General features: G+C 37.9%; 1 protein-coding gene across 3 annotated transcripts in view; it reads left to right on the forward strand.

The window, feature by feature from the left end:
• Positions 1-13752, forward strand: part of LAMA2 (laminin subunit alpha 2) — a 660268-nt gene that overhangs the window by 538023 nt on the left and 108493 nt on the right. For all 3 annotated transcript variants that reach the window (XM_066248490.1, XM_066248491.1, XM_066248492.1), the window contains one exon: positions 345-483. In XM_066248490.1, the coding sequence (XP_066104587.1) occupies positions 345-483 (139 nt within the window). The remainder of the gene's footprint in view (positions 1-344; positions 484-13752) is intronic.

Here is a 13752-nt window from a genome sequence, read left to right on the forward strand (position 1 = left end):
TAATGCTCTGAAATGTGTAACGTGTGCACAAATGATATAAAAGATCATCTTGCCACACATAGTTGGTGTACATGGTTACAGAAGCTTTGTGGAATGCTATGGATATTTAATAATAGGCTGGTTATTATTTCATAGCTGAATTATTTAAGAAGATGAGTTTAAATTGAAAACTACAACATAATACAGTAAGTAGATAGCCAACTATGATTTAGAATTATCATAATATATTGGCCATGGCTATTTGGAAGCCATATTTACTCTAAGTAGGATGCTCTTCATTTGACTATCAACTGCTCTGATGGTTTTTTTGTTTTGTTTTGTTTTTTGTTTGGTAATCACAACAGAATTCTTGATGAGGCTAAAAACATCTCCTTCAATGCCACTGCAGCCTTTAAGGCTTACAGCAATATTAAGGACTATATTGATGAAGCCGAGAAAATTGCCAACGAAGCCAAAGGTCTTGCACACGAAGCTACAAAACTGGTAAGAAACAAATAGTATGATGTGCTGAGAATGGAGGTCCATCTGTTTGAGTAAGTACCGAAATTTCTCAAATTTAAATGTGTTCTGGAAAATCCTAGTCAAATAGAATCTTTGTTCTGAATTATTTTCAAAGGTTCCTTTTACATTTTATCCAAAATAAACTCTCAGTATGCTGTAATCACAGCAGAAATTTTCTGTCACCCACTACTTACTACACATAAAGGACTTGAAATTATGCAGATGCCAAGCAGGTCTGTTCCGCCAAATCACAGAAGAAAAATAGTCACACATAAGATGTTGGACAGCAATATTAATCACTATTATTACAAATGTCATCACTAAGAAAGTGCTTTGAAAATTAACCCATTATCTACAGTCACACACAAATTAGTTATATGTGAAGTATGACTATAAAGTGCATCTGTTACAAAATGCATCAGAACATGTGCTTCTAAACTATTTATACTATTTTTAGCAATCGAAGCCTTTGCCTTTAAAGCAATCTTTGGCTGTTATTCAAAATAAACTTGAAACTAATATGGTAAAGTTTCAGGATTCCAATATAGCACATTATCTGAGTATCTTCAACAGTCACAAATCTTCATCCTTTACATGTACCAACATTTAGTACATAAGTTATGTTATAAAATGTGGTACTACTATTTTAGGTTAAAAAACATTTCATAAATAGCACATAGTGAGTTGAAACGTGCAGAAACATTATTTACTTCTTTGGCTTCAAATAAAATCTAGAAATTTTAGAAAACAATAACTAAATTCAACATTTGACTGTAAATGAAGTATGCATTAATAATTGGTGTTAAAGAAACAAATCAGTATGTAAGGTGTTCTCAGGTTACGACATAGTTCCTTTCCCACAACAGTGACATAACCCAAATTTTGGTGAAAGTCAAAACACACCGTAACCTAAGTCACTTACCCATCCCGACACCATTATAATGCCATAATCTAGAACATAAAAACACAGCTAAGCCAAAGGAAAAGGAAAAAGACACGAATATACTGTACTGTATACCGTATTATAGTAATAGAAAAAAAATGACAAAAAAATTAGTGTAAAAAAATTCCTTACCTTTATTCCTGTGGTTGCCTTGCACACTGGAAGGGGCTTTGCAAGGTGGGAGAGAGTGACCTATTGGGAGGAGGAGGCTGGAGAGGCAGGAGAACCTGCAGAAGGTGCTGGAGATACTGGGTCAGATAAATCAGGATTGCCTAAGGAACATGCAGGAGACACTGGAGATGATCCTACCTGTACTACAGGTGTTTCATTTGAGAAGCAGCTGATGTAGAGGGTACAGGATCTATTGTAGGCCTCTCTACCTTCTTAAAGAATTGTTCCAGGTTAGTGTCTGGAAGGTCAATGACTTCTTCTCACCAAACTAGTTCTCCCACATAGTCCATAAGTATGACGCTAATGGCATAAGCCAAAACACCCATGTCTCAATTTTTTAAAGTTTTCATGGGAGTGAGTGTCATAAACTTGAAACATTGTATACATTGAGACTGTCATAACCCAAGGACCCCCTATATGTTTATTTCTTTTGTATTGAGCACAAATGCTTTCTTGGATGTCAAGCATATTAGAGATACTCACACAATCTTAGAGGCTTTATTTCGTGGTCATAATGAAAACATCCTATTCCATCAGCAATTGTTATTATTTGGTTTTGTCTGGAATGAGTTCCACTAATGCCATTACATTCTGTTTATTTCTTATTCAAAATTATGATGTAATTATTGCAGAAACTGCCCTATGCCTAGTAATTCTTTTAAAATGAACTTATTTTAATATCTAAACTAAATTATTTATCTATCCTCTCATAGATAATTTTCTATTTTAAATACCCTAATTTCAAAGTTTGCCATTTTCATCTGACCTGTATTTTACTGGGTGATCATTTTCAGAATCAAACAGAGTGCCTGACAAATAGTAGGCACTCATGAATGAATGATGGAAAAAAATGCATAAGCGAATGTCATCCTAATTGACATTTTTCATGCCTTTTACAATCTTTTGTACCAATAAATATCTCAATCGCACTACTGTCATTGCTTTAGCCTTATACATTTCTAATGCTTCATGTTAAAGAGCTGTTGGATTTCACCCTAATTTAACGCGATCACTTTACACTTAGGAGACTCTCCTTCTATGCTTACATGAAATGCGTGCTTTTCCTCACTACTGATGTTCATACATGATAGGCTAGCCCACCACAAGCACAGAGCTGAGTGATAAGGCATTGCAGCCTGTCCCCTTGTTTTCATGATTCCTTCTCTCTCTCCATAAACCATGTATAAATAACTAAATGTATGAAAAATTACAAAGTTAGCACTATAGACAATCACTGATTTATTAAATAGCTAACAGGAAGCACAGAGAAAACCGATTTGTCCCAAAAAGTGTTGTTTTCAGTTGGGAAAGGTTGGGTGCGCTTGATAGCAGGTTGCCAGTGTGTGCGGCAGAGTGGAGGGGGGAGGGGCCATCTGCACCACAATGTGACAGGCAGTAAATTATCCACGTTTTATTCCCGTGAATGACTGTCATCCTCTACCTTACTGTGCTTTCTGAGTCCCGGCCCGCTTCAGCCCCTCTGTGCCCCCTCCTGCCGGATCCCCACGGAACAACGTAGGGCTCCTTAAACTCAAAGGACTGAAGGGGAGTAAGTGTCGGAAGACTCGAGTAGGTGTGGTTGGGGACAGTGTCCTCCGCTGAAGTCACACACTTTCTTCAATTTTTTATCTTCTCTTTATCTTGTCTTTTTTTTCTTTTATCTTCTTCTCTTTACTCCATCAGCGTGGAGAGTCCTGATGATCTCCCCTGCACAGTGATTTCATTTTATTTCGTCTCTTGGTACTGTTTTCTGCAAACAGCTTTTTGCTCAAAGTACCAATTTTTAAATTAATAATCCGTATTTCTAAGGAGCCTTTTGTTTCCTACTTGTATAGTTTATTTATGTCCTTGTGGGAGGGTTATGTTCAAGGCCTCTACTAACCCATGTAGTGATTGGGTGACTTAGAAAAAGATGTCCCGGCCCTGACCGGTTGGCTCAGCAGTAGAGCGTCGGCCTGGCATGCGGGGGACCCGGGTTCGATTCCCGACCAGGGCACACAGGAGAAGCGCCCATTTGCTTCTCCACCCCTCCCCCTCTCCTTCCTCTCTGTCTCTCTCTTCCCCTCCCGCAGCCAAGGCTCCATTGGAGCAAAGATGGCCCGGGCGCTGGGGATGGCTCCTTGGCCTCTGCCCCAGGCGCTAGAGTGGCTCTGCCCCCCCCCCCCCGGAGGGGCAGAGCATCGCCCCCTGGTGGGCAGAGCGTCGCCCTGGTGGGCGCATGCGGGAGTCTGTCTGACTGTCTCTCCCCGTTTCCAGCTTCAGAAAAAAAGTACAAAAAAAAAAAAAAAAGAAAAAGAAAGAAAAAGATGTCCCCACTGAGCATGGGGATCACTTTTTGATGCGAACCTTTGGGTCAGACTGAACTGATCTGCCCAGAACCCCGTGTGGTGGGAAAGAGGCTCCCTGCTGGCCTCAGACTGCTGGCTCCCTGCTCTGTGCAGTCTGCTCTCGTGGTGGCTGCCACCCTGGTGACTGTGGGGTTCTGTTTATTTTTCTACTTCTGCTTTTCAATAAAAGAACATCTCCAGAATTAAAATTTAAGCTGACAATTGACCCCCAGGGGATAGAAACATGGATAATCACAAATGACCCCCTGAGTATTTCACTCCCACTCTTTTACACCCAACCTTTCATGATTTTCATAAAGGTAGCATGTGGTATGTAGCGGCTGATCACTAAGGGTAGATTACCCTTCCCTCTTCAAACACGAATGCTAGAACCAGAATGGCTAGTACGTTCTAGATTTTCAGAATTGACAAGGTATTTGTATTTCCACAAGAGATAGGAAAGTTGAATAGAAAAGAAAATTTCAAAGGAAAATTAAAATCATTTTTCCTATTTAGTTTGAGGTAATGTCTATATATCTGTTTGAATATAGATGTTATATAGATTATTTTTTAAATTGGTAAGAGTCAGGTTCTAGTGGTGTGTTGGAATTTCTGAAATCAAATTGGGGGAAGAAGGTAGTAGGTCAGAATTTGGGAATTAGTAGGTCTGTCTTAAAGTTAAACACATTTTACAGTCTATTCTGACCTCTCCATTGGCTTAATTCCTATAGTATAGGCTCTGAACTTAGAACTTAATTTTTTTAACCTAATTTAATGTTCAATCTTTACATCAGAATCAGATCTTACTCCTATTATTGATGCAGTTAGGATGCTAATGAACTATTTGTTGATACTAAGTGTATCAGTATTTACAATTTCTCTTTAAAAATTTTAGCTACATATATATATATATATATATATATATATATATATATATATATATATTGTATTTTTCTGAAGCTGGAAACGGGGAGAGACAGACAGACTCCCGCATGTGCCCGACCGGGATCCACCCGGCACGCCCACCAGGGGCGACGCTCTGCCCACCAGGAGGCGATGCTCTGCCCCTCTAAGGCGTCGCTCTGCCAAGACCAGAGCCACTCTAGCGCCTGGGGCAGAGGCCAAGGAGCCATCCCCAGCGCCCGGGCCATCTTTGCTCCAATGGAGCCTTGGCTGCGGGAGGGAAAGAGAGAGACAGAGAGGAAGGGGGGGGGGTGGAGAAGCAAATGGGCGCTTCTCCTATGTGCCCTGGCCGGGAATCGAACCCGGGTCCCCCGCATGCCAGGCCGACGCTCTACCACTGAGCCAACCGGCCAAGGCCTTTAACTACATATTTAATGTACCTAATGTCTTCATAGTATTATGAAACACAACCCACAGGGTGATCAGAGATGAATAGAATTCTAACCTACCCTTAAATGGGCAATAATTATGTATGTGTGTTATTTGTGATGCTAATAAAAATAATGCCTTCCAAGAGTTACCTCCATAATTCATTTTTATCTTTATTGTAATTTTCCTTTTCCTTCCTTATTATTATTTAATATTGTTCATATTATTCCTAATAGTTTTTTTATTAGACTTTGAGTCCTTATAGTAACAAGATTATTTTTAACATCACTACTATTGGATAATAAAGCTTATAGTTAAACACTGTAAATCTTGCCATAGAATGATTAAACATTAAGGCAATTCAAATGAGTATTTGTTTAGAAATATGATAATGTAGTCTCTTCAATCTGTCTTCTTTAGTATTTGCTTTGTGTAATTGGATGAACCAAAATACATAAAAAGTTCTTGCAAGGTCATTTTTGAGTTTTTATTTCCTACATGAAGGACTGGGCAAATATTAGCAGAGTACATATTGCATTCAAAAGACCCATAAAATAGTCAAGTTGTAAACTTTAACTCCTATATACCTGCTATTTTATTCTGTCATTCACTATTTAGATGGCATTCAAACAGTAATTTTGACTTCTTATTAATATCAATAATCATTGAAATTTAAATTTTATTCCAGTGTAGTATTAGTGGAAATTTTTGAATAATATAAATCCATAATTCATATAATTGAATTTGCTAAGAAAACTAGTGAGCATTTCTTCCTCTTCAGCAATTCAGCAACTAATCTACAAGCCGAGTGATTCACACAATAGCAAACATAAAAAAGTCAGGGGGGAACTAAGTAACCTAGAAAAATATTGACTCTGTGTGTGGAAAGAGTGTTCATTAAGCCAGCCTGACTTTAGTGATTTTCTTTGTACAGGATACACTCATCGGAGCCAACTCTAAAAAATCCATTGGAAACAGAGAAGCAAAATTCTATTTATGACCCAGCATTAGACAAACTTAAAAACTCAGAGCACTAAATGTTAAAAATCAAAGGGTTTGTGACAGTAATAGAACTCAGGAACTCTTTGGGATGATGTTGTAATGCAACATCAGTTTGAACTAATTTTATTCACATGGCAGGGCTCTCTGACCTGCAATTTCGGATTTCCACCTGCAGTGGAATAGTTAGGAGGTGAGGTTGCCATGTTGAGTTTGATTCTGGACATTAACTGGAAAGAAAACCTATGCCTGATGAGGATGTTCTCTGACTCAGTAAATACTTCTTTATTGATTTGATTTGAAATCCAAAGTCCTCATACTAGCCACCCACCTTGCCCCCAACAGCAAGCTGTGACATCCACGTGAGCTAGAGCAATGGCTGTCATCTGTCATGGATGAAAACCTGTTCTCACTTAGTGACTTTTAAAGCCTCATTTTATTTTGTCTTTTTTGATTTTCTCCTCTAGCTGAATATTCAGTCACTAATTCTAAATTCTCGTGATTTTGAGAATTTCCTCCTTCATCCCTGAGCCTCCTTTGTCTGCAAAGTTGCTTCTGGTCTTCCCGAGACTCCTCTAATCCCTCTGCTGTTTTAGGATAATATGCAAGGCCAGGGTCTATAGCCTTTCTACAGATTTCAGACCAAGGTCATCACTTTGGCTTGTTTTTCTTTTCTTTTTTTTTCTTTAGTGATTATATATTGGAGTGTTTTTTTTATTATATCAAAGTGTTCTAATGCTATCATAAGGAATACAGATGCTTGAAACAACCTGCATTAAATTATATTTTTAATACAATTAAAGAATATTTATAACCTGTTTGTAATTACAAACTGATTTGTTTCTTGACCCTTTTTTATTCAGTTTTATTTTAATATCCTATGGTAATGTTAAAACATAGGTTATAGTAAAATACCTTTAAAATTAATACAGTGTTTTTCTTATCTTAAAAGAGTGTATGATCTTTTTTAATTATTACAAAAGCAATTCTTGATTATTACAGAAAATCAGGAAATACAGACAAGCAAGAGGGAGAAAATAAAAGTGTACATAATCCCACCAACACAAATAAACATTGTTTATCTTTCCATACCTTTCTTATGCAAATAGTATATCTACAAAGAGTAATTTATTATAACACTTTTATAGCTTAATATATCAATATCACATGCACATCTTTGTATTATCAAAATTTTTTTAAATGCATATTATCTAGATTCCACCATTTCTTATGAGAATTTATTTTATTATAGTAGGAGAGTTCTCTCTAATTTTTATTAATAGTCTAACATAGCAAATATAAATTTCTTTGAAGTATATATTACATAACACATTGCAACTAATGACCAGCCTTTTATATACCCTTGTAATTGTGAACAATTTTTTCTATTAAAAAAGTTTTAAATTTAACCCTTTGAGTAGTACAAACATTCATGTATGTCCTCATGCCTCCTGACCACCCAGAGTACAATCCTACGTGTACATCTTTTTTTACAAATAGGAGATACGTGAGAATTACATGAGATAAAAATTTTTATTTAAAAAATGTATAAGGCAACATTAAAAAAAAGGCAAATGTATGTTCTTCTTGTTCCCATAGATTGGTTATCAAACACACATGATTTTAAGTTAATAAAATTATAACTGGAACTAATTTCATTTTTTGGAAAAAAAAACTCACTCCCAGGGGCCAGCAAGCATAAAAAAAACTCACTACTCAAAGGGTTAAAATTATTATATAAGTTACAAATGATCTCAGCATTTTATCTCTATTGGAAATATGCAAGATTTATTCTCTAAAATAAATTATTTTATAATAGAATAGGTGAAAAACCATGCTGTTTAATTTTTAGTTACTACTTTCTTTAAAAAGCAAAACAAAACAAAAGAAATATTCTGCATCTCTCCTTAGGGCCAATTCTTTCAATATATTTAGAAAATGTAGCTCTATTAAGAAGTTATTTTAAGCACAATTTAAAAATAATAAAAATATAATATAGGCAATAATATAAATAATAACTTTTTAAATTGAATTTATTGGGGTGACATTGGTTTGAAAAACCATACAGGTTTCAATTGCACAATGCAATAAAACATCACCTACACACACCATCATGCAATGGGGTGACTAAATGAAAGAAAGTAAAGGGATTAGACAAGAGATGTGTATGCATTATACACAGTCACTGACAACAACGTGCTGATAGCCAGAGGGAAGGGAGCCAGGTGGATGTGGACGAAGGTAGGAAGGAAATCAGTATTGCAGAGACTTTGCTTGAACAGTAACTTTTAAATTTACTTATATAAGTAATAAATCACTGGGTTGCAGGTTTACCACCCTGATAAATTTAACTGCAGGGCTCTTCTTCTCCTCATAAAAAACCCCCTTTGACAACAAAACACGTAGATATCTTTGTGCTCCAACCTGCAGTAATGGTTTCTTTAGAAAGGACTTTTTTGTTTTATCTTTCCATGTCACTATGGTTCCATTAGAGAAGGTAGAGTCTGTATCTTTGCATAATTAGAGCTTACTCTGGTGCTTGGAACAGTTAAAAATTTTTGCTAGGTAAATGAATCAATTAATTTATTTATTAATTGATGACATGATGATTTAACAATTCACTATACATATTTAACAAATATTAGGAAGAACAAAACTAAGATGCATTAAAAGCCAGTAAAGTGCCAAGTTCTCTGTTAAATCTTTATAGACATGTTTTCCTGTATCTTCCATTTTCTAATGATGTCTTATATTATCTCACATTTTCTATAAATGATTATTAACTAATAAAAACATGTAACCTAATATAATATTTGATTATATGTAACAATAAAATGTATAACTAATTTATATATAATGTATATATATACATACATACTATATATACACACAGAGAGAACTTATAAAAATATAATCTCTAAAAAAGAAATGAAAATATCTTGCAACTCCAAAAACCTCATTTATATTTCACATACACTGTAGACACAGCTCAGAAACTCAGATGTGACACTTATGAATATGTATGAAGTATAATTAGCTTTTAAAATGCTGCTTCATCACCTGTTCTGAGACTGTTGATGTGCTTCAGTGCCTTACTAAGCAGTGTTGGAAAAGCAATTCTCCAAATTCCAATGAGTTGCAACAGTTCTGTTCATCCATACCATGTTGGTGTTTTCCATTCTGTTATCATATGGAAAGCTTGTCTTTTAAAGCTATATTGTTGGTATGCTGCTCATAACTGATAGCTCTCTAACATTTTGGAGTCCTCCTCGAAACACTGAAACCTATCTTATTCCTTCATATCTCTTGAACCCAAATAAACGTCTCAATTCCATTCCCCTTGCCTGAGGTTACCTCTTTCTTTTTTCAAGCCCATACCAGAGATTTTCAACCTTTTTCATCTTATGGCAATCATAAACCAATTACTAAAACTCTGTGGCACACCAAAAAATATATATTTTGCCAATCTGACAAAAAAATAAGTATGATTTTGATTCATTCACACTAGATGGCTATTTTTATATTGGCTGTTATCATTTTTTATTTGACAATCTGAGGAAAAAGAGGTCAGTGTCCTGATTAAATAGTCAGGTATTGAATGTTTTTAAAATTCTACAGCACACCGGTTGAAAATCCCCTATACTATTAAAATAGCCAACTGATGTATCCTTTTCCTCTCACACAGCTGCACAATTCATCTTCCTGAACTGAGGCTCTGATCATACACACCTACTCAGAAACTTTCAATGGCTCAACATTACTTATTGTCCAGTTTCCTTGGTCTGACATTTAAACTTTTCTGAAATTGACTCTAATCTACCTAACAGCCTTCCTTCTTCACCTTGCCCTTTCTTTATAAACTCTGCAGTCCTTTGCAACTTAAATACTTGTCTCCCATCCACACATCAAAATTCTCTGTGCTCTTGCTTTTCCTGACCTTGTTGTTACTATCTCCTGATACCTGAGCAAAGAGTGGCTGACTAAGGATCCAGGAAGAAGTCACTGGCTATCTGAAAATCAAGAATGACAAGATGCGTAGACACAAAAAGCAGGCAATACTCATAAACACAAGAAGATAGGAAATCAGCAGCAGGAAAATCTGTTAGCAGATGGACTTCAGTCAGAGCTCGGCCTTGTTGCTGGATGAAGGTGCAGGGGCCCAGTGGAAGATCAATAAATTGATAATCATCCAGTCAGACTAATAAAAAAATTCAGAAAAGTCATCAATATCTAATATCAGAAATAAAAGGAATAAAATCACTACAACTTCTGAAAACAGTAAAGATTAATAAGAGGATATTATAAACAACTTAATGACAAAAAATTCAACAATTTGAATGAATAGACAAATTCTTTGAAAATCATAAACTATCAAAAATCATTCATGATCCTGGCCAGTAGGCTCAGGGGTAGAGTGTTGGCCCGGCATATGGATGTTCTAGGTTTGATTCTCGGTCAGGGCAGACAGGAGAAACACCTATGTGCTTCTCCACCCCTTCCCCTCTCTCTTCTTTCTCTCTCTCTCTCTCTTACCCTCTGCAGCCATGGCTCAATTGGAGCAAATTGGCCCCAGGTGCTGGATGGCTCAATGACCTCTGCCTTAGATGCTAAGAAGAGCTCAGTTGCTGAGCAATGACCCAGATGGGCAGAGCATCATCCCCAGTGGACTTTCCTGGTGGATCCCAGTTGGGGCACATGCGGTAGTCTGTTTATGCCTCCCCACTTCTCACTGAATAATAAATAATAATAATAATAATAATAATAATAATAATAATAAACAGACACAAATAAATAGCTTAAAAACCCTATATTCCTTGCAGTGGTCGGCAAATTCATTAGTCAACAGAGCCAAATATCAACAGTACAGTGATTGAAATTTCTTTTGAGAGCCAAATGTTTTTAACTTAAACTATATAGGTAGGTACATTGTTATTAAATTAATTAGGTTACTACTCCTAAGCTGGCCTTCGAGCCACACTCAAGGGGCCAAAGAGCTGCATGTGGCTCGTGAGCTGTGGTTTGTCGATCACTGCCTTAATTGGTACTTAAAAACCATCACACACACACACATGCATTCAGTTCAAGATAACTTCACTGTTAAATTTGAACACCTATTTAAGGAAGAAATAATAATTTATTCAAAGAATTGAAAAGGATAAAACATCTCGTCTCATTCTTTGAGGCCAGTTAGCCAGTTACTGTGAAACAAACCAGACAAAAACATTACAAAAATATTTAAATTTATAGACCACTATCCTATATGAACATAGATACAAAAGTTCTTGACAATGTTAAATCAAATGCAACCACTTATTAAGACAAGCTACAGAGGGAATATATTTACAAATTATGTATCATATAATGAATTTGAATCCAGATTATGCATGAATGTCATTCAAAACTCAATGAGAGAAGATTGCAGTGGAGTAGGCGAAGTACCAACTTTCACCTCCCAGAACCAAAGGGAATTATAACTTAATTTTAAGAACCATCATCTGGAAAAACCAACTTTGGACTAAACTAAAAGGACTCTTTAACCAAGGAACACTGAAGAAGCCACACTGAGACTGGTAGGAAAAGTGGAAATGCAGAGAGGGCTGCCCAGCTCTCAGGAGCAAACAGCAGCCCGGAGAGATTCATGTGACGGGAAGTGAGTTTAGTAGAGAGGAGAGGGTCCTGGGACCCAGGAACAAAGCCCCAGCCTGCAGCCCCAGAGCCTAGAAGAAGCATATGAACAGTATTCAGCTGTGAAACAAGTCAGAATACTGTTTGTGAGAAAGAGACTGATTTCTCAGACCCAGGATTCTTCTTAAAGGGACCATGTAGAAAACCTCTTTCACAACCACTCACCCAGGGTTCCGGAGGACAGGGAGAGAGGAGAGGATAGGAGTAGCAGGAGGAAAGTGTAATCTTGGAGGCATAGGATGAAACACTCTGAGGGACAGCCACACTAACCCCTGGGCTGAGTGACTCCCCTAATCTGAAGTGAATATTTCCCCTAGAACCAGCAATAACAGTAAAGGGAAGCAGGACACCAGCCAAACAAGCTCTTCTGCAGCACTCAGAGCAGAGTCACATAGAGGGAGGGAGCCTTAAGGAATACAGTATAGAGTGCTAGGGTCTGAGCTGCAGTGCCCCCACCCACACTGCTGAGGGCTTATGGGAGGGCAGGTGGTGGTGGGATGAAAAAATGTGGTCCCGTCGGAGGGGGCAGAAGCCAGGCTGGCCACAACTGAGGTCAGGTGTGAACTTAGTCTTGCCTGGCAGGGGCGGAAGGGGCAGACAAAAGCAGTCCAGCCGGCTGCAGGCGCACCTGCAATCCAGCCTGCAGGGGAAAGGTGAAAGCCTGGGAACTGCAGAGTCCTGTGGCTGAGCTTGGGCATGCGGCCCTGCTGGCCTGCAGAGCCGGGGCTTGCGCCCGACCCCGAGCACAGCTTCACCCATGGGGGTGGGGCAAAAGCCTGGGAATAGGTAGAGACCTGCAGCAGAGCAAAGGTGCTCACCCCTGACTGTGGTGACGAGGCTTATGGCGCCGGGCATGGTGCACAGCCCCACCCGTGGGGTCAAGGCTAAGGCCCAGGCTTGTAGACCCTGGCATGTGAACACAGCCCCTCCCCTGGAGGAGAGGCAGAAACTGCAGCAACAGGTGCAGACTGTGGGTGCTGGCAATGCCCATACCCAAACGCCCAAGGCAGCAGCAAAGGGGATGGCAGGCCTGCAGACAGACCATACCAAGGGAACACAGAGTCCACACCCATTGGACTCCAGTGGCCACACACTTCTTATACACAGACAAAATGGGAAGGCAGAGAAATGCAACCCAATTGAATCAAGAGAAATCCCCAGGAAAGGACTTGAATGAGTCAGATATAACCAAATTACCAGATGCAGTGTTTACAATGATTGTTAGGATGCTCAAAGATCTTAGAACAACAAAAGATGGTCATACAAACAACTAAATAAAGAGATAGCAAGTAGAAAAAAGGACATTGCAATAATAAAAAAGAATCAGTCAGAAATGACAAATATAATATCAGAAATGAAGAACACAATGGAAGGAATTGAAACCAGGATAGATGAAGCTGAGGATGGAATCAGCGAGTTAGAGGACAAGATAAACAAAGGCATGAAAGCAGAGCAGCAAAAAGAAAAGAGACTCAAAAAGTCTGAGGAAACACTAAGAGAGCTCTGTGACAACATGAAGAGAAAAAACATCCACATCGTATGGGTTCCTGAAGAAGAAGAGAAAGAACAAAAAATAGAGACTTTGTTCAATCAAATCATAGCTAAATACTTCCCTAAAATGATGCAGGAAAAAGGCACACAAATTCAAGAAGCACAGAGAATTTCATTAAAAAGAAACCCAAAGAAATCTACACCAAGACACATCATAATTAAAATACCAAAGCTAAGTGATAAAGAGAATATATGAAAAGCTGCTAGAAAAAAAAAGGCTACCACCTACAAAGGAGCCCCCAT

The sequence above is a fragment of the Saccopteryx bilineata genome, chromosome 12 (genome assembly GCF_036850765.1).
Source record: "Saccopteryx bilineata isolate mSacBil1 chromosome 12, mSacBil1_pri_phased_curated, whole genome shotgun sequence".
In the NCBI taxonomy this organism is placed as follows: Eukaryota; Metazoa; Chordata; class Mammalia; order Chiroptera; family Emballonuridae; genus Saccopteryx; species Saccopteryx bilineata.